The sequence below is a fragment of the Chrysochloris asiatica genome, unplaced genomic scaffold (genome assembly GCF_000296735.1).
Source record: "Chrysochloris asiatica unplaced genomic scaffold, ChrAsi1.0 scaffold00003, whole genome shotgun sequence".
In the NCBI taxonomy this organism is placed as follows: domain Eukaryota; kingdom Metazoa; phylum Chordata; class Mammalia; order Afrosoricida; family Chrysochloridae; genus Chrysochloris; species Chrysochloris asiatica.
In genome coordinates, this window is record NW_006408521.1 from 42876417 (window position 1) to 42902799 (window position 26383).

Below are 26383 nucleotides of genomic sequence, written 5' to 3' on the forward strand. Positions count from 1 at the left end.
AAAAAAAAAAAAAAAAGAAGAAGAAAAAAAAACAATTAGTGAAATGGAAGAAATAAGGCTTTCCTTATCAGAATCACTTTAAATGTAAATAGATTCAATTCACCAATTAGAAAATAGAGATAGTAATGATAATAGATTTAAAAATAAAACCAAAAAACATGATTCAACTCTACCCTGCTTATAAGAGACTCATTTCAGACCCAAAGATACAAGCAGTTTGAAGTAAAATAATAGGAAAAGCTATTCTCTGCAAACAGTAACACAAAAGAAGTGGATAGCTATCCTAATATCAGACTTAATAGATTTTAAATAAAAAATTGTTACAACAGACAAATTTACACTGAAGAATATTTTACATTGACAAAAAAGTCAATTCATCAAAAAGATAGAACAATTAACAAACTTGCACAATTGTTGTCATTAAGTGCCACTGAGTTGGTTCTGACTCATAGTGACCCTGTATAGGGTTTTCAATGAGTGCCTGGTGGATTTGAATCACCAGCCTTGTGATTCAAGCCAACCTTGAGGTTGAACGCTTACCCTACAGTGCCACACCAGGACTCCTATACACAATCGTTGTTGTTAAGTGCCGTCAAGTTAGTTCCAACTCATAGCGACCCTGTATAGGGTTTCCAAGGAGTGGCTGGTGAGCTTTAACTGTCAACCTTGTTCAAACCAACCTTGCAGTCCAGTGTATTAACCCACAATGCCAAACCAGGCAAGAAAAAAATGAACAGCATCCAAATAGAAAAAGAACAAATAATGAATGGGAATAGAGTGAATACTTGATGGTTCAAGATGCTTTTATTATGGGGTGATGAAAACGTTTTCCTATGTATTTGCACAGTACTAGAATGCCTTTGACATTCTCCCTTTCTCCACCTCCAGGTAAGGAAAGAAAGTTGTTGTTCAGTGCCACCAAGTCAGTTCCAACTCATAGTGACCCTGTATAGGGTTTTCAATGAGTGTCTGGTGAGTTTGAATCACCAACCTTGTGGTTAGCAGTCCAGTGCTTATCCTACAAAGCCACACCAGGACTCCAAGGAAAGAATAAGGAACCTTCGGTAAAAATCGAGTGATGGCTTCCATCATTTCTTACATCGCTTTGAAGCTGTGTCCCCGCCTTGGCCCGTAGCAGTTCAGGAGTATCTGCCACTGTGGAGAACCTGCAGACACGTTCATCATGTCCTCTCTTGTATTCCACCTGGTGATGAAAGAGACAGCACAGCGCTCATGAAGGGGAGGAGTCACCTTCAGGTTATGCTTCATACACACCTGTGGTGAGCCTTCCCTGGCTTACTTTATGGGCTGTCCCTCAAAAAGTATCGATGCTAACGTGTTAAGCCCAAGAAACTGCCAGTCACTGTTAAACATAAACAAATATTAACTTACTCAAATTCCTTAGCAATCACATGAGGCAGGACTATTATTTCCCCTATTGTACAAATAAGAACTTGAAGAACAGACGTTAAGTAATTTGAATAAGACCACACCTCTAGTAGGTGGTAAAATCAGGATCTAAACCCTGCTGTCTGGCTCCAGAATTTGAGGTCAGAACCACCGAGTACGCTCTTCTTCATTTCTTCATGCAGATCTCCCATTCAGTTAATAAACATCTATGCCCTTAATGCTAAAACAACCTCAAGAAATCATTTGGTGTCCTCTTTGGGGGCGCTACATGGTCTTCTCTGTCCTTTATAGATGTGGCCCAAGCAAGGCATAGAGGATAATTGATGGAGAAAGGATAAGAAAACAGGTTTCCATAATAATACATTAAAAAGATTTATTGATCCAAAGCAACTCTATTGTGTGGTTTTTGTTTTGTTTTTTTCTGTTCATTAATGACAAGAGAGAGAGAAAAAAAGAAAGAGGCCGATCAATGGTGAATAAGCACCAAGATACTCACTTGGCTGGCCAATTGGTTGGCTTTCTTGGCCCTTTGATATGCCGGTGTGATCATGGCTGGAAAGCTCCCCTTGCCCTTCTGTGGCTCATAGTCTTCTGTGTACTCCTGCTGGTCAGAACCAACATCAGAATAAGAACACATAAGGTATTGGCTGAGAATAAATGTAACTGCAAAAGCAAGCATCATCAGAACCAACAAAAGTGGATTTATATGTCACTTGTAAAAGATTTCAATCACATGGAATAAATTGGAATGAGCTTAAACTAAATGGCACCCCCAATACTGCAGAAATCACATTATCAAGACAAAGGAACTTCTCTTCCAAAATGAACATCAAATGATGTGCAACCTGGAACAATCCAAGGGATTTCCAGGATGTTATAACAGCAATTAATAGTTGAGAGAGTTTCAGTAACTCTTATTGTGGAGACAGTTCTAGAACATTGGGAATAAAATGTCTGCGGCATTTTCTGCCTTCCTGGTTGCAAAGTCAGTCTGAACCACAAGGTTGGCAGTTCAAGCTCACTAGCCACTCCCTGGAAACCCTACACAGGGTCGCTATGGGTCGGAACCAATTTGACAGCACTTAAATAACAACAAAAGTTGAGTATCTCAGATGATCAGTTGTTTCAATAAAATAGTTCAGATTAGCATTTGTATCCCTATTGATTTCTTCATATGTTCTAAAGGAAAACCCACTAAAGAGTGGCAATATTTTTCAAAGCAGATGCTTCAAAGGTAGGTGCACCAGGTGTGGAAAGGTCTAGAGGAGTCCTGTGTATAGATTATTAAGGATTTCTGCAATCCAGACTAAAATTCTCTTTCCTACAATAAAATCTATGGGCATGTTACCAGGAGGGACCAGCCCCTGGAGAAGAACATCATGTTTGGTAAAGTAGAGAGTAAGTGAAAAAGAGAAAGACCCTCAGTGGGATGAACTGACACTGTGGCTGTAAAAATGGGTTTAAATATAGCAAAGACTGTGAGAATGGTACAGGACTGAAGAGTGTTCCATTCTGTTATACATATGAGATAGCGCCTAACAACAACAACAATAGTAAGACCTCCAAAGGTCTCCAAAATAAGAGAACACTGAAAACCAAGGTTTAACTAATTACTCAAATAATTTCCAGGGCCCTTACCTCACCAAGAGACTTCCGTGCCTCAACCATCCTTACAATTTCAGGATCTGGCAGAGCCCCTGGGCACCAAGTATTTCCTTCCCCATATCCAGTCCAATAGGGTCTCTAAAAAGGAAGCACACGCATTCATACAGACATATATCCTACACTTCTATTAGTAACATCTCACCTTCTAGCAATGTTCACCTATATTGTCAATATAAGACAGGAATTCTCTAGAAACTGTATACTCCGATTGCTGTGGTGTGTATCTCAGCTAAAGCAGACATTCAGTTATCCAGGTTAGAAGCTAACCTAATAACTGGCAACAATCAAACTTTCTGCAAGTCACTTATATCAAAGACTTCCAAATGCAGGTTAACATTTCTTTCTTCATCATTGCACCAAGATTGGGCAGGGAAATTAGTCAGCCTTATTCAGACGCATTCCAAAAACTTACTGTTATGTGCTTAACATTGGTTTACACAGACATAGTTGGGGAAAGAAAAACAAAAATCTGAAAGACAAAGTTCTTTTAAGATACTTATGATCTGGAGTCCTGGTGTGGTGCTGTGGGTTAATGTGTTAGATTGTAAGGTTGGCAGTTCAAGTTCACCAGCTGCTCCTCAGAAACCCTGTAGAGGGTCGCTATGGGCCAGAACTGACTCAATGACACTTAACAACAACAAAATGATCTACCAAGGAAAAGAAAACTAACATATGAATCAATTAGTAATTAGAAGCATTTAGGTGCTTAACTGTACTGCACTGATGATGAATACAAGCTGGAAGATTTTTAAAAGCCACCTGTATGAGGCGGATCCTGTTATTGGTAGAAAAATGGAATTTGGGCTGGGCCTCCAAGGCTGAGGTCAGTTACCAGAAGAAGCAAAGGGACAAAGTACGTCTAGTCTAGAAGATCAACTTCATACAAGGCTTTTCATCTGTTTTGTTCACTAATGTATTCCAGAAACCTAGAACACTGGAACATAGTAGATTCTAAAAATATTTTTTGTGTAAGTTCTATGGATGAAAATGCCACAAAGCCGGGATTGGCTCCTTGTAACAGATGGTGAGAAATGGCTTTGACTGGAATTGAGGATAATAGTTAGGAAGCAAGGTAATAGTGGTGGTAGGTTAAGTTGGCCAAGTTGGAGAGCGCCAACTTTTGGAGCTCTGGAAGACAGAAGCTTAGTTCACAAAAGTATGGTCATCCATTGGCTTATTGGTCTGAAAGGAACTGGAGGAACCCCGAGATGATAGTCCTTGGTCACCCTTCAGGTCTGGAACTGCACTCACCCCCAAGGCTCATGAGTACACCATGAGTACACAGGCAAACACCACTAGTGAGGTAAGCACATCACAGAATACTCAACCATTAGAAATCAGAAGGACAGCCTTTATCTAAGGACAAACTTCAGAGGGTTGGGAAAGAGGGAAGAATGGAAACAAGAATCACAGGAGGGAAATAGGATCAGTGATGTTACACTGTGGGGACTGCAATCAGTGAGATGAATTGTTGAATAGAAAATTGCTCTGTAGACCTGCACTCAACTCACAATAAAAAGTTAAATATATGCATATGGCCACCCATACTAGCAATCAGCGTAATTTAAGATACAATATATAGTCAAACCATCACTTTGGTAATACCAAGTGTGGGGTAAGTTATTCTCATACTCTATCTTAGAAAGAAATTCGACAGTGAGCATTACAATGAAATATACACATACCCTGTGACCTAACAACTTCATGTTTCATAACCTAGAGAACCAGGAGGTGACCATAAATTGGAATCTACTCCAGGAGGGCAACTGGATTGTAGATAAACACTCACTAGTGTCTATAAGGGACATGAGAAAGGTTGTTCATTGCAACTTGTTGTTGTTGTTGTTATGTGTTGTGGAGTCGCTGTAAATCTTTACAGGAGCAGAAAGCCTCATCTTTCTCCCGTGGAACAGCTGGTAGTTTCGAACTGCTGACCTTGTGGTTCACAGCCCGATTCGAAACAACTACCCTACCAGAGCTCCTTCATTGCAACTTAGTAATAGCAAAAAACAACCCTACCCATCAATAGGCTAGAAGGCAAGGTTGGTTTGAACCACAAGGTCAGTGGTTCAAACTCACCAGCTGCTCCTTGGAAAACCCATACTGGGTCACTATGTGTCAGAACTGACTCAATGGCACTTAACAACACAACTGTTCTATTACTATATTATTGAACAACATCGTTAATATCAGTTTCGACAGAACATCAACAGTGAACTGCTAGAAATTCAGACCAGATTCAGAAGAGGATATGGAATAAGAGATACCCTTGCTGATGTCAGATGGATCTTGGCTAAAAGCAGAGAATACTACAAAGATGTTTAGCTGCATCTTATTAACAATGTAGAGGAATTTAACTGTATGGACCATAACAAATTATAGATAACATTGTGAAAAATGGGAATTCTAAAACACCTGATTGTGCTTCAGCAAAACCTATACATAGACCAAGAGGCAGTCATTTAAACAGAACAACAGGATATTTATTTAATGATAAAATCAGGCAAAGTGTATTTCAGGGTAGTATCCTTTCACCATGCTAGTTAATTCTGTATGCTGAGCAAATAATCTGAGAAGCTGGGCTCTATGAAGAAGAATACAGCATCAGAATCAGAGGAAGAGGACTCATTAGTAACCTGTGATATACAGATGACACATGGCTTGCTGAAACTGAAGAGCACCTGAAGAACTTAGTGATGAAGATCAGAGAGTACAGTCTTACGTATGGATTATACTTCAACATAAAGAAAACAAAATTCCTCACAACTATACCAACAAGCACTGGGCTGTGAACCACAAGGTCCATTCATGGTTCGAGCCTGCAAGCCACTCCGCAGAAGAAAGATAAGGCTTTCTGCTTCTGTAAAGATTTACAGCCTCAGAAACCCTGCACAGGGTCTCTGTGAGTCAGAACCGACTCCACAGCACATCAGAACTGACTGAATGGCACAGAACAACAGCAACATACCAATAAGCTGTATTCTGATAAACACAGAAAAGATTGAAGTTATTAAGGATTTCATTTTACTTTGATCCACAATCAATACACCTGGTAGCAGCAGTCAAAAAATCAAATGACATTGCATTAGGCAAATCTGCCAAAGACCTCTTTAGAGTATTAAGATTTTGCCTCGAGGACTAAGGTGTGACTGACCCAAGCCATGGTCATTTCGATCACCTCATAGGCATGGGAAAACTGGACCGTGAATAAGGAAGACAGAAGAAGAATTGATGCATCTGAATTATGGTGTTTGTAAAGAACATGGAATATACCGTGGGCTACCTGAAGAACAAATACACCTGTATTGACTTCGTCTCATGTATTTTGAAGGGACTAGTCCCTAGAGCAAGGAGCCCTGGCGGTATAGTGGGTTATGCATTGGGCTGCTAACCCCAAGATCAACTGTTCAAATAACCCAATTGCTCTGCAGGAGAGAGAGGAGGCCTTCTGCTCCCATCAAGATTTATAGCCTTGGAAATCCTACACAGTGGAGGTTTTGTTGTTGATGTCCCTGGAGAAGGACATCATGCTTGGCAAAGTGAAGGGTCATTGAAAAATAGAAAGGCCCTTAAGAAGATGAACTGGCACATTGGCTACAACAATGGGCTCAAATGTAACAATAATTGTGAGGATGGCTCAGGACTGGACAGTGTTTTGTTCTGGTGTACAGAGGAGTGCTATGAATCAGAACTGCCTTGATTGCACCTAACAATAGCAACAGCACTGTTGTAAGATCTTTACAATAGATCTATGAATTAGGAATATTTGAAATTCACTTTTCACATGAGAAAACTGAGGCAAAGAATAGTTAAGTAACTTATTTGTTCAAGATACATAGTTGATCCACTTACCGTCAAACATCAATTATGAAGATAAATAACAATATATATTTGTAAATGAGCTGAAAAGTCTGGAAGGACACTAACAAAACTGATAGCTGGGAATGGAAATGGTGGACAAGCCTTGTATTATTTGGCTTTTGCAATAAGAAAAGCCAAGTATTGTGAATACCAGTATAATTAAAAATAAACAGCTGACAAATTTTTCAGTGGTGAGCTTGTCAACAGTGGGTTGCAATAAATTCTAAGGTGGTGGGAAGAGTAAATCAGAGACATCGAGACACTGTGTGTGATCACTATGTACAAGACACACTGGAAAGGGGCAAAGCCAGAAGGGGGAAGGCCACCTCAGAAAGAAGGTGCCAGAAAGAAGATGAGGTAGCTTGGAACTGGGATAGTGGAAATGGAGACGAAAGGGTGGAACTGAGCGGCGCGTCAGAGAAAGGAAGGGGAGCCATGGTCTCAAGCCTGTGTGACAGCAGTGTCAGATATAGAGGGATTGGAAGGAAGAAGCCACTGAGCTTGGACAGGAGTAGCTATAGTAGATATAATCTCAGGCATGTTGATGGAGGTCTTCTGAAAGGTCTTCTGTAGACAGCTGGAATTACGAACTACATTCTAAAAGCTAATTTGCATTCTAGAAGTAATATCAATGATGCATTTCACTTGTATGGCGTGTTCTGCCACTCTCTTTTCCCAAACTCACTTATACCTCTTCCCTCACCTCATTCACCAGTGGTTGTCCGTTAGGTGAAGTTGCCCCATCCTTGGTCTTCATGTCCCACTGAAAAACCGATTTAAATCGTTCATCTTCCTGCTCATTCACCCACATGATGAAGATGCCATCAGTAATGGTCCCATCAAGAAGGAAATGAAAAGAAAAAATACAGAGATAAGCTTTGGGGTTTTCCTAAGTCTTAACTGTTAAGTATCTTAACTGCAATAGAGTGAACACTGTGTTGTTAGTCTCTCCGTGGCTTCATCTGTACCCCGTGGTAACATACACATGGTGCCTGCTGTATGCAAAGTTCTATTAAGCAGGGCAGTAAAGCACATATAGATAATGTCTTTCTGAACGACCACACAACACAAAGTTTTAGAATAGCATCAGAAAACACTTGAGACATGGGAGTAGTGATTCTTGAGGTTAGTCTCAGTGAGAACACCCAGGAAGTGTTCTCCAAATTCAGGAAGGTGTTACCCTTTGTTTTCTTGTTTTATCTTTAACATCTCTACTTATAACAACCTCAAATTAATCTCTGTATATGGTGTGAGGTAGGGGTCAAAGTTCATTTTTACCAGAAGTACATCCAATGGCTCCAGTACTATTGATTGAAAAATCTTCATGCTACATTAAACTACAGTGGTGTCATTGTCTTAATCCAAATGGCCATATATGTATAGCTCTATTTGGGGGCCTTGTGTTCTGTTTCCTTGGTCTGTCTGTCTGTCTCTGTGCTAGAATGCGACTGTGTGCGTTGCTATGCTTTTATTGAAAGTGTTGAAATCTGGTAGCCTGAAAGGCCTCCGATTTTGTTCTTCTTCAAGATTTCTGGGCTATTCTAGATTGTTGGTATTTTCTTATCAATTTTAGAATGAGTCTGTCAATTTTTACACATACACATGCACAGACACACACACACACAAGCATCCAGACTTGGACTGGGATTGCACTGGCTGCACAAATCAATGGAGGAAGAACTGGCTTCTCAACAATATCTTTGTGACCTTGGGAAAGCAAAGGTTTCTTCAATAGAATGCAAAAAGAACTAGTCACAAAAGAAAATACAGAGTCCTTAGATTCTAAACCCAGAGATGATACATATCCACACACAACATACACAGATACACCATTTACTTACACATATGCACACATCATATACATACACATGTACAAGTACACACATATACACACATGCATCTACATCCACCACATATACACATAAATACGTGTGCATATGTACAAGTTAAAAAAAATGCACATGTGCATATACACACCTTCCACATATACACATATACGCACGCATACACATATACACAGCATAGACATACATGCACACACATGCACACTGTGTACATATGCACACAGACACACCATATATGCACATACACATACACACACACATATGCATCTCTGCACAGGCACACACCATATATACACATATGCATATAAACATAAATAATATAAATGTGAATTCATACATACATACATATACAGGCATGTGTGCATGCACACACTACATACATACACACCCCCAAAGATACACAAATACACACATATGCACAGACACATATGCATATATACATTCACGTTTATACATGCCACACACATGTACATTTGGATGTGTGTGGTATAACATACAAAGATACCACACACTACATAAATGCACATGCATGCAGACACATTCATGCATGCACACACATACACATATACTCCCCGTAAGCACACATCTGCATATATATACAAACAAATGCGTGCACACAGGCCTCCTGGGAAGCGCACTGCATTGTCTGTGGCTGGAAAGAGGAGCAGTGGAAGTCCTAGACAGACTCCAGTCTTGGCCTGTCACACGCAGTTAAAAGAAAGTGAGTTCACAATTACCTTCAAAGGAGGGCAATATTGCGTGACCTGTGGCAGGATCCTTCTGTGGAGAGTGTAGCCTATGCAGACAGCACTCTGATGCCTAGGTATATTTCCTTGTGCTGAATCTGTCCAACTCTAAATATTTGAGAACAGATAACTGCTTTTTGTCTTCTGGAAAGCTCACTACCATCTAGGTATTTGTGGAAATGCCCAATGGAGCAGTGTAGAGTATGAGTTCTCAAGTCAAGTAGACCTGGATTGGTATCCATCCACCAGCTGGGTGAACCTGGACAAGTTACTTAACCTCTCTGAGCCTCAGCTTTCCATGGAATATAGTAATAGGACAGGGGGTGTTATAAAGGACAAACAAGCTAACATAGAGTATAAAACTTAGTGGTGTGCCCAACACTTTGCTAAAATAAGAGCTAAATTTAGTATTATTGCAATTTCATGTAGCTGCCCTCAGACATCAACAGACGAAAACATAGGCCTACCAAAAAATTAACCTTCTCCGTAATCTAGGATTGTTTGTGAATTCTTAATGTTTTTAATTCTTAGAAATCTATGACATATAAGGAATTCTTTTAGGCTCAATGTCCTAAAAATGAAATTGGGATCATTATAATATTTACTTCATTGAGTTGGAATGTGGAGTAAATTAATTGAACACATCTACAATAGATGCTATACAAATTTGTGAAATAAAAAATGAATAAACTAACAATAACTGTAAGACAGTTGGAAAAATAAGGAATCTTGGTAGTATGTACACCAAGCCACAGGGAAGGGCATTAGTTTGATCTAAGACATATTTTGCTGAGGGTGAGGATGGCTTGGGCAGGCGGAAGAGTCACTGAGCTGAGGCAACATTAAGGGGGGGATCTCGGGTGAAGTAAGATTACTAGAGCGCTTTCTACCTCATGTGCAATTTTCTAATTTTAGACAGTTGCTAAAGCTGCCTCCCACAGAGCAATTTCTTGTGGGGCATAGGAGAGAAAAGTTAAACCAAGTGAACCATCATTTTGATAGATGCAAGAGTTCAATCTGTAGTGGGTTATCTGGCAAAGCCCTCAGACTGGCTTTTTAAACAAATTCAAGTTGATTAAGGTGGTCTACTTGTCTCCTCCCCCACCCCTCCCAGCCCCCAAACAAAAAGTCATTTACAAATAGAAAAATCTTTGACCTGTCCCTACTCCACAACAAAAGGAAGGCTGGAAATCATCTTAAGCAACCACTGAATTCAGAGAGTGTGGGATTCTCAGTCATTAATTTTACTAAAATATCACAGTAGAAAAAAGCAAAGGTTCTCATGATGTTTTCTAACTTTGTATTATAGATTAAACACCTACTGTATACAGGGTCTATTGTACAAACTGTCACCAATATACAGAGCTGGCCAGGCACAGAGATTATCCTGCATATAAGAACTTGGAATATTTAAGCTACATTATTTTGTGTATTGCCCCCTTTGTTGTGGGAGTAAAAACAGAAACACTGTTTTTTTTATTTTATGTTTTAAAATACATGCATTTAGCATGTGTATATGGAAAAAAATAAACAGACAAAGATGTAAACAGAGACTCTTAAAAACACAGCAGGTACCTGAGTTGAAGGATTATTTTTAAAGATTATTTTGAGCAACATATCTTAGTAACTTACCCCATGGATGGTCTCTGGAGTCTTCTTCACATTTAGATTTAACGGAGTGTGATATATACTTGTAAAAGTGTTGTTCTTGGGGTTATGGCTGCAAAAAAAATATGTAGATCTCAGAATCAAAATAGAAATGTACTTTATCCAAGATGATAGACCGTGAGACCGTGTTTAAAGGCACAACCAGTTTTTAATCAATAAATTAGAAACTTAATAATTAATTCAATGTTTTCTAGGCAATGAATTTTAAAGTGGTAAAACAGAAAACTGAAGAGTTTCCACAGATACAAATTAAAGACGGAACTTAACCAAAAATAGTTGTTTTAAAGTAGAAGAGGATTCTGAAATTTATTAAGATATTTAACCCTTGATATGCAGATCCATAGCAAATATGTTGTTCTGAGGAATAGTAATAATTTGACATGCAAATTATAGTTGGATAGATGGCATCTTTCACTTTAGAGAAATTTGAAATTTCCAGTCTTTTAAGTCTGTAGGTTCTGGTGTGGCACTGGACTGCAAACCTCAAGGTCAGCGGCTCAAAACCACCAGCAGTTCCTCGGAAACCCTCTACAGTGACACTTAGCAACTACAAAGGTCTCTTCAAGTAGCCTTGGTAAGTGGAAACTTTTGGGAAAACATTTCTTGGATCAAATGCAAGAGTTTATGATTGGAAACTAGTTGACTACTTGTTAGAAAACCAACAAATTCCACAGGTGTGGGGAAGGGGAATAGAATACTTACGCAAGACAATAGGGCCTTTTCTGGTGACTCACAAAGTTATTAACCGATAGTATCATCTTACAGACTTCACAGTGAAAACACGCTTTATGCCATATCTAGAAATCATATAGAAAAAAAATCAGCGAAATGATCTTTGTTTTCAGGCTTAGTATTGTTATGTACGTATTTCAGGGAAAGAGTACTTCGTGATAAAATGGCAACTGACATACTGGCTAAATGAAAACTGTTAAATAAACAGATAGATTGTTTTGCACGATACTAATAATGTGACATACAAAATTTTAGTTGACTAGATTTGATCTTTCACTTTATAGAACTTGAAATTTCCAAACCTTTCAGTCTGTTGCTTAAAATACTACCTAGGTCCTGGTGTGGTGTTGTAGAATAAGCACTGGACTACAAATCATAAGATGCACAGTTCGAGCCTGCCAACCACTCTGTAGGAGAAATACATGACATTCTACAGACTTACAGCCTCAGAAACCCTAGTCGGAACCAACTTTATAGCACTTGGCAACAACGAATAGATACCTTTTTTTCCCCCCATGATGACAGTAATGGGTAAAACTTAAGAGAAGTAGGAAAAGACTCCCCCCCCCCCCCAGTGGTGCAAAACCTACACCCTGTTCTTATGAGAAGATAAATTTCACAGAGGTCAAGAAATGGCCACTGACCTGATCTATACAGCTGATCTTCTCAGCAGGGTAAACCCCATATCCACACCTGGAGCAAGCCTGCACATTCATCTTGAAGTCAGAAGGGAGAAGATAAAGATAGGCAATCAACAAGAAATCCAAGGAGAATTCACCAGGCGAATTGATCAAGTCTTCAAATTATTAACACTGTTAAACCCCGTGGCCACCGCGATCTCTCTTGCTCAGAATCCAACGTCCACTTTCCTTTGCTGACCTTCTAGTCTGAAGTCAGTAGCTGAGTGGTTTTTAAAGCTGCCACTTACTCAAGGGGCTATTTTGGCAACTGGCTCAGCCTGCGCCCAGGAAGGTGGAGGTATTTCTAGCTGACATGTTGCTCTAAATAGAACGTGAACTCACAACTGCATGGTGTTAATGTGGATGAGCAAATCTTGGTGATGTCCAGGCAGCTTGTAATAGTTTACCAAGAGCTGCCATCACAATCCAAGAAAAGAAGCAAAGAGAAGACAATACACCCTCATCCAAGGATCAAATTAAATCAATTCGGTCCTCTGATTAAGAAAAAAGGCAAGTCTGCTAAATATAGGGCATAAAATAGGATTGCTTCACTCCATTCCGCCAAGTCAACTCTGCCTCATAACCCCCTGAAGGACATCCCACCAAACCACCCTCAGCCATCAAGTGAAGGCTAACTCATCATGACCCTATAGGTGAGTGGACTTGATGCTTAGGGTTTCCGAGACTATACATCTTTACTGAAACAGACAGCTTTATTTTCCTCCTATGGAGTGGCTGGTGGGTTTGAACCACCAATCTTTCAGTTTGCAGCCAAACACTTAACCACTGCGCAACCAGGGCTCCTTAAAGAATAAATCTCACATTTGAATTTTAGCTTTATTTTGAAAAAATGCTTATAACAGTGAGACTGAAATTTCTAATAAGCTATTACTTTGCGTTATCTTTTGTGGGAATGAGACAATCGGAACAACTTTCTGATTTGGTCTCTGTATTTTGTCCTAGACCATTCTAAGAAGGCCTTGCCTCAGAGGCCTGAAGCACAGGCTGTTGTTGTTGTCAAGTGCCGTTGAGTCGGTTCCGACCTGTAGCGACCTTGTATAGGGTTTCCAAGGAGCGGCTGGTGACCTTGAAGCGCCGACCTTGCTGTTCAAACAAACCTTGCAGTCCAGCGTGTTAACCCACAGGGCCACTTGGCTTCAGTCTCTCCTTAAATGTCACCTTGCTGCTATGAGTTGTCACTGAGTCAATTCCAGCTTAGGGTGACCCTCGTGTAGGATTCTCTTGGCTGTAATCTGGTATGGTGCTGTAGTATAACCCACAAGATGGGTGATTCAAACCCACCAGCTAGCTGTTCCTCAAAAACCCTACACAGGGTCGAGTCGGAACCAACTTGACGGCACTAAACAACAACAATCTTAGCAGAAGCAGATCACCAGGACTTTTTTTCTGTGGTACCAATGGATGGATTCAAACCTAAAGGTTAGCAATCAAGAGCTAACAGTTTGTACCTTATATGAAATGGTGCCGTGTTATCTCTATCCCTCATTCATCTTCTATCGCCCTGCTTTATAGGAATGCATCCATTTTCTTTTGAATATCTGTCTCCCTCATCAAAACATAAGCTCCACCAACATAGGGTCAGCCAAAGTGCCTACAGGCTCAGGTGTGAAATAATAGTGTTACATCTGAAGCAGAAAATGGGAGGCTTCTGAAGGAGACAACCTTTCCTCGCACCCAGCCTTGCCAGATACACTGATTTTTCCAGGGTCTCCAGAAATCTGCATTTTCCTATGGAATCCCACTTTGCAAAGCACTTGGAGTAATGCAGTAAACCAGGGCCATGGGTAGGATTTGGCTGGCAGGCTATCTGTCTGTAACCTTGGAGTTAAACCTTTGGAGCACTTCATGCTGGTGTCTCAAGGTGGTTGTAGAAAGAGCAGACACTTAAGTGTTGTGGCAAGGAAGGCTGGAGTGTGGGTGAGAGGAGGAAGTCACAGAGTAAGTGAAGAAAGCAGGGCTCACACAAGACTGAAAGTAGCAAAGTTCCCAGACAGTGGGCACAAGATCCTCTCTCCCAGGGTGGGGAGGGAACCCTAGGCTGAGGCTCTAGGTGCAGCAATGGCTCCCGCGCTGAAATGGGAAGCTAGTCATGAGGGGACCACCAGTCTGAGCAAATGGGAACCATCACCAGCAAAGACCACAGGCCAGAAAAACCCAAAGCCCACCTCCATTGAGTGGAATATGACTCATGGGAATCCTATATAGATTTTCCAAGGTTGTCAATCTTTTGGGGAGCAAACTGCCTCCTCTTTTCCCGCGGAGCAGCTGATGGGTTTTATATTCCGACTATAGGTTAGCAGTCTGGTGCTTATCTTACAGTGCTACCAGAGTGAAAAACGAAGCCAAACCAATTGACAGTGAGTTGATTCTAACACATAGTGACCCTGTGTAAGACTTTCAAAGCTTTGACTCTTTATGGAACAGAAAGCCTCATCTTTCACCCTAGGAGAGGCTGATGGGTGTGAACTATTTACCTTGTGGCTAATAGTTCTCTGTTTATCCAACAGCACTACCAGGATTCCTTTGAAGTGCTCCGCATATGTTTGCCCTGTATTAGCCTTACCTTGGGTTGTTGATAAATGCCATCAAGTCAGTTCTGATTCATAGCTACCCTGTATAGGGTTTCCAAGGAGTGGCTGGGAGGTTTGATGCACTGACTTTGTAGTTAGAAGTCCAGTGCTTATCCTACAGGAATGGAGTGCCAAATAATACTGAGAAAAAAAGCCCCACTTCCCCAATTAAAGGAATGACTTAATTGAAAGAAAAAGTTACGTGATCTGTTTTCAATTAAGAAAGGTGTGCGATAAGGTTGTGTTCTTTCACCATACTTATTCAACCTGTATGCTGAGCAAATAATCTGAGAAGCTGGATTATATGGAGAAAAACGTGGCATCAGGATTGGAGGAAGACTCGTTATTAACAACCTGCGATATGCAGATGACACAACCTTGCTTGCTGAAAGTGAAGAGGCCTTAAAACATTTACTGATGAAGATCAAAGAGCACAGTCTTCAGTATGGATTACATCTCAATGTAAAGAAAACAAAAATCCTTACCAGTGGACCAATAAACAACATTCTTATCAATGAAAAAAAGATTGAAGTTGTCAAGAACTTCATTCTTCTTGGATCAACACTCATGGAAGCAGCAGTCAAGAGATCAAATGACTTACTGCATTAGGCAAATCTGCTGCACAAGACCTTTTTCAGGTGTAGAAGAGCAAAGATGTCAACTTGAGGACTAAGGTGCTCCTGACCCAAGCCATGGTATTTTCAATAACCTCATATGCATGCGAAAGCTGGACAGTGAATAAGGAAGACCATAGAATTGAAGCCTTTGAGTTATGGTGTTGAAGGAGAATATTGAAAATGCCATGGGCTGCCAGAAGAATCAATAGATCCATTTTGGAAGAAATGCAGCCAGAGAGCTCCTTAGAGGCCAAGATGGCCAAACTTCGTCTCTCATACTTCAGACATATTGTCAGGAGGGACCAGTCACTGGAGAAAGATATCATGTTTGGTAAGGTGGAGGGTCAGAGAAAAAGAGGAAGACCCTGAATGAGATGGATTGTCCAAGTGGCAGCATCGATGGACTCAAACGTGGCAACAATTGTGAGGTTGGCTCAGGATAGGGCAGTGTTTCGTTCTGTTGTGCATAAGGTCGCTATGGCTCTGTACCAACTCGATGGCACCTAACAACAACAAGAAGAAGACTAGGGTTGCAGTTCCTATCAGCTACAACTGTCTTGGCCACACCATGAACACAATTACTACACTGAAAGATGTTAAATTATTGGACTTGTCCCATCACTTCCGCATATTGCTGTTGTTGAGCTTTTGGGAATTGGTTTCGCCTCATAGCGACTCTGTATAGGGTTTCTGAGGAGCGGCTAGTGAATTGGAACCACTGACTTTACAGTTCAAACCGATCTTGCAGTCCAGTGTTTATCTTACAGCTCCACACTGGGACCTCGTTTATTAGGTATCAGAAATTTTAAGGGAACTTGAAATGGGACAGTTTAAGGAACTAGAAGTAAACTGATTGTTGGGGCAAGATAAACACAGTCCTTGCCTGTTTGACTGACATTGTGAATACTATTATGTTCCATTCCACCCAGTATAGTAACATTGTGTATGGCCACTGCAGTCCTCTCTGGCTTAAGCGCCATCCCCTCCAGTGATGTCAAACAGCACACAATGTTTCTCTGGTTTCAGGGATTGGTTTAGGAAGCATCTTTCCATGCTTTCTGAAAACAGAATCTGAGACAAACAGAAATCTGAGGCAAAAGTTTATTTGCAAAGTCTTGATTCATAAGTATAATCCCAGGCAGCAAGAGGAAGGAGGAGGAAGCAGGGATGAGGAGAGTCAGTATGAGGGTTTGATCTGAAGATGACCAACTCATACAGACCCTGCACAGGGCTGCTGAGGATGTAGAGCTTTAAATCTTTACAGGAACAGAAAACCTCAGCTTTCTTCCACAGAGCAGCTGGTGGATTCGAACTGTTGACCTTGAAGTTAGCAGTCCAATGTGTAACCCACTATGCTACTAAGGCTCCTTAAGGTGGCCCTCATCCAATATAAGTACATAGAGTTGTTTGAGCTATATCTTCAGTTGTTGTTGCTAAGTGCCATCGAGTCAATTCCGACTCCTAAAGACCCTGTAAGGGTTTCTGAGAAGCTGTTGGTGAGTTTAAACCGCTGACCTTGTGATTCAAACCGACTTTGTGGGCCAGTGCATCTATCTTCTAATGGGTCATAAAAGTAACTGCTACTCAGGAACAGCTGCTAGTACAAGGAAGAATTTTTGTACTGGCTCCTACCTGCCACTGCAGATAGGTTTGTCCTGTGAAGTGTTAACTCCCCTGTGCTGCCATATGGTGTATGTGCCCAGGGAGTGCCTCAGCATATTACGCTACAATATTAACAGGAAAAAGTCAAGGGTGAGTCAGTGGCATGGCCACTGAGAGTGGAGCTACCGGCTGACGGGAAGAGAGGGCATATGCACAGGAGCGCCCACACATGCAGATGATACCCACGTGACCTGGACCGGATGACTGGATGATTGGAGCTCAACCAGGAGAGGAAAGAAGGGGGGGGGGAAGAGTGAGCTGATACAGTCTGATGAAGTTGACCTATACCTATGGAGCAGCAACTCAAAAGAAGGATCAAATCCTTACAGCAAGAAACATTCACACACACCCACACACACAGAGTGGACAGAGATGGGCAACTTGGACATTGGATACTCAAATGGGGTGGGGGGGGGACTACAAAGGCAAGAAGTGACTGGCTTACAAGCTTTCAAGAGGGAACCTAGTGCTAGGGAGCATGGCGGAAGGCAGAATCTCCAGTAGGTACTATTCAATCTGTCTGGGCGGAGCTGATGAAAGGAAATACAGATGGGTAACTCATGATACTGTAGTAAATAATGCTTATCAGGATGGATTATGAGGGTTGGAAATGCAAAGGTGGACGTTTTGTTACAAGGACGGGAGTGATTAATTCTCCAGGATAGGAGCGGCGGTCTCTGGGACCATCAACGGAGAAGAGCTGAGAGCAGGACCCTACCCAGAGAAACAGAGATGCCTGAGATAGAGACAGAGATGATGACGTGGAGTGATGAAGCGGTTGGGGACTTTGGACCCAGAGAGAGAAAGGGACTGTGGGCCGAAAACTGGAGAGGGTGGCAGGGAGGGGGAAGTATAGGGGGCAGGTTTCTGGGTTGGTTGGTTGGTGATGCATGGAGGGGATTGGAACCATGGCAGTGAGATGATATACGATGGAATGAATGTAAAACTAAAGTTCTCCCATGTAAACTATCATATAATTCACAATAAAACATTAAAAAAAGAAAAAAAGAAACACAAAACTAAACAAAAAAAGTCAAGGGCAACAGAAGACACTGTTGGCTTGGGCCCAGGTAAAAAGTTGGCTAGGACCCACACAGAGCTAGTTGTACTAGCTGGGCTGGAAGAAGCAGGCAGAGGTCCTGAGACAGATGAGGCTGACTCTAAATTGATACCTTAGAGATGTCATAGACACGGCACAGTCAGCGGTGAAGCCGGAACTTGGGTTCAGTGGTGTTGAATCAGACCAGATCATACAGAGTTTTATTCATCCTTCATCTGGATGCTCCTGCCAGTATGAACCCCTGTTACTGTGGCTTTTTAAAAAGTTTTGATTCATAAGGAGCTTGTCATCAGTGAAATACCCACAAGCCTTTTGCTTCATATAAATGACTATTATGTAGTATATGTGGGCAATTAATATCTTTTTGTGATTTAAATGCAGCACCGATAGTTTATCTCTTTTAAATTTATCTGGTGGTGGTGGTCCCATGGCTTCAGTCAATCAAGATATTTTTGTGCCTTGGTCATATCACCCAGGGCATGAGCTCATTCCTTCTAGCCGTGAATCATTCACAGTGTCTGCCGGGCCGGGAATGTGAAATGGTTTTGAAATAACAGAGAGATGACAAATTGCAAATGAGTGAGCCAAGGTGATGTCTCACGGGGATATGTTTCACTGGGTCATGATTCTCAGCGATTTGGCTGTTATATAATGATGCAATGTGTCACTTACGTGGTGATTCCCCATGATATGATTTTATGGGATAAATCAGTAAGAGGATTAAGGGTGGGATGCAATACCCTTAATCCTATCACCACCCTGATCCAATGTAAGGGAGTTCTCCAGGGTGTGGCCTGCAGTGTCCTTGATCTAAGTGGAAAAAGAAGTCAGCAAAGAGGAACTTATTGCCACCAAGAAAGGAGAGCCAGGGCTCTAGGGTACCTGTGCTGTTGTTGTTGTTGTTAAGTGCCATTGAGTTGATTCTGACCCATAGCAACCCTGTATAGAGTTTCCAAGGAGCAGCTGGTGAGCTTGAACCACCAACCTTGCAGTTCAAACGGCTTTGCAGTCTGGTGAATGAGCCTACAGCGCCACACCAGTACTCTAGGGTACCTGTACTGTGGAGCACCTAAATTCAGGGAAAGATCGGTGCTAAAACACATGGACATCTCCAAGGAATACAGGGCTGACAGATGCAGAAAAGAGACAAAGACCTTTCCACAGAGCCGACAAAGAGAGAAAGCCTTCCCCTGGAGCTAGTGCTCTGCGTTTGGACTATTAGCCCAGCAAAAGGGGATGCTAAAGTCATCCCCTTTATAACGGCACTCGAGAACTAAGACAAGATCTCTTTAGTTGAAAAGTCCTATTTGCTTTGGAGTGATGATTGTGTCTTTTGGTCTAAAAAAGGATTTGACAAACCTTTTCCTGCAAAGGATCAGATCTGTAAATATTTTAGGCATTTGGGTCTTTTCTTTTTTATATATAAAATATAAATCCTGTTCTTAGACTGTCCCATAGAGAAGAAGAACAGAATGTCCCACAGGCCATAGTTTTCCAAGTCCTGGTCTAAGAGGTGCTTCCAGTGCATTAGGAGCCAGTGGAATATCCAAGTTGGATCTCTTGGGGTGGGAAAGGAGGAAAAGGAGCAAGTTGGAATGACTAGGAATCTGTTCAGCCCTATGGGACCTGGCTTTGAGTATCTGCGGAGGCATTATTTAAATGTAAAGAAATCAGGCCTCAGGAAATATACTAGAGCTTCTGTGATTGACTTTTGGGGATGTCAGAGGACCCAACACAGTCTATGAATGGGAGGAGATTCCTCTTGTATCAAGAAATTATACTCAAAATTTCCGAAGGCCATAGCATCAGAAAACAGGCAGCCTTTGGATGAGGGATACAAAGGTACATCAGTCAGAAAAGAGAAACTACACAGTTATCTGAATATGGGATGATTAATGTAAAGAATTATTACTGTAGCATGAGTAATCTTTGGAGTATCCAAAGATTGGTTAGTGAGAAGTAAGGAGAACTTAAAAATAATCTAATACAATCTATTATTTGAACTGCACCCAGAGCTGAGATAAAGCACCCAAGGAAATTTCTCCTTTACTCCTATCCCTCTCTGCTCCAGGTCTGAGATCTAAACTCTGTTAGGGAGGGCATGACCATGGCAAAGAAGTCACTACAGTGTAGCACCAGTGAACTTTCTAGAAATCTGCCCTCTAGAACTTTCTGGACTCCATCCTCTAGTGTGCAGAGAGAGTTGTTCATGAAGCGTTGTCTCACTGATGCCAAGTGATGGGGGTGCCCAAGAGAAGTTGCGGCTGCTGGGTGCTAGGGGTCGCCAGGCCTAGTAAGCACTGGGAGGTTCCTGTGCTGCAGGTACACACCAGAATCAGCAGGCAAAATCCTTTCCTCCTGAGTCTCTCCTGTTCCCTCTACTGACAAAGTTCAGTATAGGGCCACTGACAGAAGAAAAGGAGCCCTGGAGGAACAGTGATTGAGCATTCAGCTGCTAACTGAAAGGTTAGCAGTTCAAACCCACCAGCCACTCTGAGAATGAAAGATGTGACAGCCTGTGTCCCTAATGATTACAGAATGGGACCATTCTGCTCTGTTCTACAAAGTCACGGAGTCGATTCAACAGCAACTGGTTTGGTTTCAGGTTGGCAAAAGAAAAATGCTTAAGGGCCCAATTCTGTGTTCACAGAACAGGCAAAAAGGGTGGATTTGGAGCTGAGAGGCCATCAATCAATAATAGATACAATAGGAATTTGTCCTTCCACGAAAGAAAAGGATTCTGCCTGGACTTTGATTGGGGAAGATGTGAAGTCCCACCCATCTCGCCTTACTGTCTCAGCAGTGGCCAGAGTCTGGATATGGGCATGAGGTAATTCAGAGTGGTCCATCTGGTCATCCTGGATATCCTTCTGTGAACCATAGCCTGAGCTGAGCTGTCCTGAGAAGGACAACATTAGAGGCAATATTGACTGAGGTGCAGTGGGGAGTTTTGTGAACAGCTAGCTAATCAGGGGTTGAAGGCTGTCATACAGAAAATGGCTAGAGAGCACATCTAGAAAATTCCTCAGAGGCCAGCCCTTAAGAATTCAATAGTGAGGCCTTGGGAGGGTTTTCTAGAATGAGGTAGAAGACAGATGTAAATGTAGAAGGCAAACATAAATTGTAATTAGAAAAGAATATTATTTAGATTCAGTATAATTATTGAGGAAACAGTTAAAAATCTTTTTCTTCCATATTTCCGTGATTTGACACAGTAGGTTGGTAATACAGACACAGAACGATAACTTTGGAGTTCTTCATTCCACAATAACAACAACAAAAAAAAATGAAAGACTATTTTTTTTCAAATCACATTTCCATCTGAATCAGCAAGGAATTCCTAGCTGCTAATACATTTTAACAGTCACATGATAAAATGGATCCTTCAGTCTACTAGTGGATGATTAACTTCATTGTTTTTCTAAACAACTTGATTCTGGTACTAGCAACTTTCTGACTTAGGCAACTTTTTCTGAACTTTGATTTCTTTATGAAAACAGATTAGTTGGTAATTGCCTGAAAAACTTAGATTTACAAATGAGATAAATCAGAATTCCCTTTTTAAAAGTTATTTTCGTGTTTAAAATGAACTCGTTTACCACTAACATTCCAGAAACATGGATATTAAATATAGTGTATTATTGTTAAGTGTCATAAGTTGGTTCTGACTCATAGAGACCCTGTATAGGGTTTCCAAGGTTGGGCATCTTTTTCCTGAGGAGCTACTGGTGGACTTAAACTCCCAACCTTGTAGTTCACAGTCCAGAGCAATTACTCTCCCCATAGAGTGTTGTTGTTAAGTGCCATGGAGCTGGTTCTGAGTGACCCTGTATAAGGTTTCCATAGAACAGCTCGTGGATTGGAACCTGTAACCTTTCGGTTCAAATGGACCTTACAACTAAGTGTTGATCCTACAGTGTCACATCAGGACTCCTCCCAAAGAGCAGTGTAGCGCAGCCATAATTGAAACCATGTAACTTCGTGTTACAAATATTCAGGATTTTTACATAAATTTACCAATCGCGATCAATTATTACCTAATACTTGTCTAGATCCAGTGTTTCCTCAAATCAAGAAAGTGCCCTTATATTAGCGACAACAGTGAAGTCTACAGCCCAGGGGAAATTCAGCAAACAAAGAGTTGATACAGTTTGTATCTGATGACTCATCATAAAGATTTCACTCCTTTGGCACAAGGCTTTGAGAGTTGTTTAAAAAACAATTATCTTTGGTATGACTAACGTTTCCATCTCTTCTCAGATACTTACACCTCAATGTAACTGAGTTAATCAGTTGCTTTCCTAAAGGGTCTTGGGAAAAAGGTGTGGGGAACCTGGCTTGAAAGCCTCAAGATGAAGAAAAACTTGGGGGTTTGGGCGCATAATCAAGGGTAAGGGTGAAGTGAAATAGTGAACTCTCTCCCTTCTTGATTTATTCCTGGCCAGTGAGGATCAGCCCTGTACTGAGAACCACAAGGGCGGCAGTTCAATTTCACCAGCTGCGCCTCGAAACCAGCTCCATAGCACTTAACAACAGCAGCGCATGCCCAGTGCCTAACGCAGGGAGGCGCTCAATAAATTATTTATAGCTCTGCTTCGCGCAAAACAGTGTGGGGAGGGTAGGGAGGCGGAACTCAAGAGAACGCTAAATAGGCATCCTCAAGCCAACTTGCCAAGGAGGGCAAATCTTTGAGCAACACCTGGAATTTGGGAAGATCGCAGCTAATCACATGGCTGGTAGAAGACAAAGGTAACTGTCGCAGGTATTGGTGCAGAGTCTTTAGAGGGACACGAGCCACACAGACTGGAATCTAGGGTCTGCCTGGGGCAAAACCTTCTGGTCCTGAGAACTTGGCTTCTGAGTTGATATGGAGGCCAAGATGGAGGGGCAGCCGCGGGAAATGGCGTTGGGGGCTGAGGATGGGCGCACCTCGTGCAAGATTCACTTTGCGCGCCAGTCTGTAGGATATGGTAGCTAGGCCGGGGAAGCTTCCAGCGCGGCTAGCTTTGCAAGGGAGTTCGACCAATTCCGTAGAATCTGAGCTCGGCCGACTCTGTCCGGCACTCGGGTGCGCGCTCTTTACAGAGCACGCGCTTCAGCAGCTACGGTACGCGCTCTCCCCGGTCGTTGCGCGCTCTCTTCAATACCGACACGAGTCCTCTTGGGCGCGGCCAACTCTGCGAAGCGCTTAGTCCAGATCGTGGAGCGACGCAAGCAGCACAGCCTAGCTTCCTGAACATTTTCCCGCCCAGACTTGGTGGCTCCACCCCTTGCCGCGCTAGTATTTTTACTTTCGCTTTCGCCAACAGCTCCGTCCAGAACCCTGAGAGAGAGGGACACTGAAGCTGCTAACTGCGACCATTCACCGGTTTGGGGAAAGGTAACTGAGGTCTCTACTGAGCCCACGCTCTCCCTCCCTTCCGCTGCGCGCTTCCCTCCCTGTCCCCGCGCACGTTTCTTGGGGGGAGAGGGGGCCGTGTTCCTCCATCCCAAGCGCAGTTTGGGGACATCCTGGCCAGGGACAGGAGACCCAGGGACAAGCGCTGAAACTTAGGAGGGTGGAAGGATTCTCATCGTCCCAGCCTTGGTTTGCACAGCTGGTCATCTTTTCCCTCCCTGTCAGCGGGCTTAGGACACCAGTACTGTACAGACATTTGCTGGAAAAGTAGGGGCGTGTCATCAGGCACCACGGTTAAGTGCGAGGGTCAGACAGGTTCTGGATTCCAGTCCCAACGCTCCTGCTTGCTTGCTCTGGAACCTTCTCTTATACTGTCTGTAACATGGGAGTTGTTGTTGTTGTTAAGTGCCGTCGAATTGGTTCCGACCCATAGCGACCCTGTACAGGGTTTCCGAGGGTGTAAATCTTTACGGGAGTAGAAAGCGTCATCTTTCTCCCGCGGAGCAGCTGGTAGTTTCGAACCGCTGGCCTTAAGGTTCGCAGCCCGATTCGTAACCACTACGCTACCAGAACATGGGAGTAGAGGGGATAAAACATGTCAGTGGCTGCAGGCATGGAAGGAGGTGATAAAACCCTTGTAGGGCTATCTTGCGGGGCTATGCTTTTGAGGAGGCAGATAGTCCTGTAGACTCTCAGGCTACAAGTCATCCTGAAACCGTTCATCTTTGTACCCTGCATTGCCGTTTGTGGGGCAGCACATTTGCTTGAGAGGCTCTAATGGTGTAGTGGGTTGTCGTTTGGGTTGCTAACTACAAGTTCAGCAGTTGGAATCCACCAACTGCTCTGTGGAGTAGAAAGTTTGAGGTTCTCTAGTGGTTAGAGTTGAGCTGCTAACCTCAAGGTGAGCCGTTCGAAACTACCAGCCCATGTAAGAAAGATGAGGCTTTCTGCTCCTGTAAAGATTTACAACCTCTGAAACCCAGAGTTGCTATCAGTGGGAGCCGACTCCAAGGCACTCCACCACCACCACCAAAGATGTACAGCCTTGGAAATTCTATACAGGGTCCCTATAGGTTGGAACCAACTCAGCTACATGTAACAAGGTGGCTAAAAAGTGGCTCTGTTCAAGTCATTTCCTTGTGAACTCCTGAGCTGGTCACTATTGCTTTGACCTTTGTTTACTGGCAGGCTAGTTCCTGCTTGTCCTAGGCATCACAGTCTAGGTGCCAGTATCCCCTGGGTTCATAGTCCTCCGTTTGCACTTCCTTACTGTGTGGCACTGGGCAGGGTACTTAATCTCTCTGAAGAATCCTTGATTTCAATGTAAAATGCTGGCAAGACTCCAGTGTCAGGGACATGCTGAGTGCCCAGCAGAGCTGTCCAGGGCTACTTTGAGTCCCTTAGGAAAATCTCCTTTATTTGGTTTAGAAGTGGGGCACAAAATGCATGTTATCACTTTTCAGGGAAGACAGTCCATAACCCCCCTCAGGGAAAAAAAAATAGACAAGTTTACACAATGGTTGGGAAGTGATTTCAAACCCAGATAATGTACCAGTTGCTCCTACGTACACATACCGTCAGTGCTAATTCAGCCACTTATTTTTCTGTCTCCCCTAAAGCTGTTTAAAATTTGGTGGTGGTGGAGGTTATGTGCCGTGGAGTTAGTTCCTTCCTGTACAGGGTAGATATGGCTTTAAGTGGAAACCGTGAAAGCCGACAGTTGAATGTCTTGTTTGAGTTCTGTGGACAGCGATGATATAGGAATATCTATTGAACATTTGGAGACCTGGTTTGGTGCTGTGGGATAATGCACTGAACCGAAAGATTGGTTTGAACTACAAGGTTGGCGGTTTAAATTGACCAGCCGCTTCTTGGAAACCCCATTGCAGGGTTGCTGTGAGTCAGAACCAACTTGGCAGCACTTCACAACAGCAGCATTGAACATGTGCCACAGTGTTTCTAGCATTTTACATGTATTTGTTCCTTTTCCCTTCACGGCCCCTGTGACTTTGACTCATTTTATAGATGAGGAAACTGAGACTCAGAAACAATGAGAGCGTTGTCTGAGGTCCCATGCCTTATACATGGTAGTAATGATATGGCTCCAGGTAGGCAGATCACCTGGACTCTCTCAGTTGCCCTCCTGGGTCCTTTTGGTTATGTTATCTTCCCTGGGTCAGCTCTGCAGGAGTTCTAAATTACAGCATTTAGAAAGCAGTATTCCTTATACCTGCTGTGTACGCAGGACGTTTGTGTAACTGATTAAAGAAAGACAATTAAGATAAACTCTCAACCGCCCCTTGGAGTTGATGTTAGTAATGATAACAGTAATAAGGAACAGAGTTATTGCTTCATGTACATTGTATTAACGTATATGAAGAGATAGCGTGTTTGTGATTGTTAAGTGCCATCAAGTCGGTGCCACTCATAGCGACCCTGTATAGGTTTT

The 26383-nt window shown here is 42.4% G+C and overlaps 1 protein-coding gene across 1 annotated transcript in view; it reads right to left on the reverse strand.

Moving 5' to 3' along the window:
• The window catches only part of NRAP (nebulin-related anchoring protein), an 88746-nt gene extending 76104 nt beyond the window's left edge, over positions 1-12642 (reverse strand). Inside the window, exons 1-8 of the mRNA XM_006831484.1 lie at positions 12571-12642; positions 11897-11991; positions 11159-11246; positions 9777-9785; positions 7640-7732; positions 3049-3153; positions 1907-2011; positions 1100-1204 (exon numbers count right to left, since the gene is read on the reverse strand). Coding sequence (XP_006831547.1) covers positions 1100-1204; positions 1907-2011; positions 3049-3153; positions 7640-7732; positions 9777-9785; positions 11159-11246; positions 11897-11991; positions 12571-12642 — 672 coding nt within the window. The remainder of the gene's footprint in view (positions 1-1099; positions 1205-1906; positions 2012-3048; positions 3154-7639; positions 7733-9776; positions 9786-11158; positions 11247-11896; positions 11992-12570) is intronic.
• Between the last annotated feature and the right edge of the window lie 13741 nt (positions 12643-26383).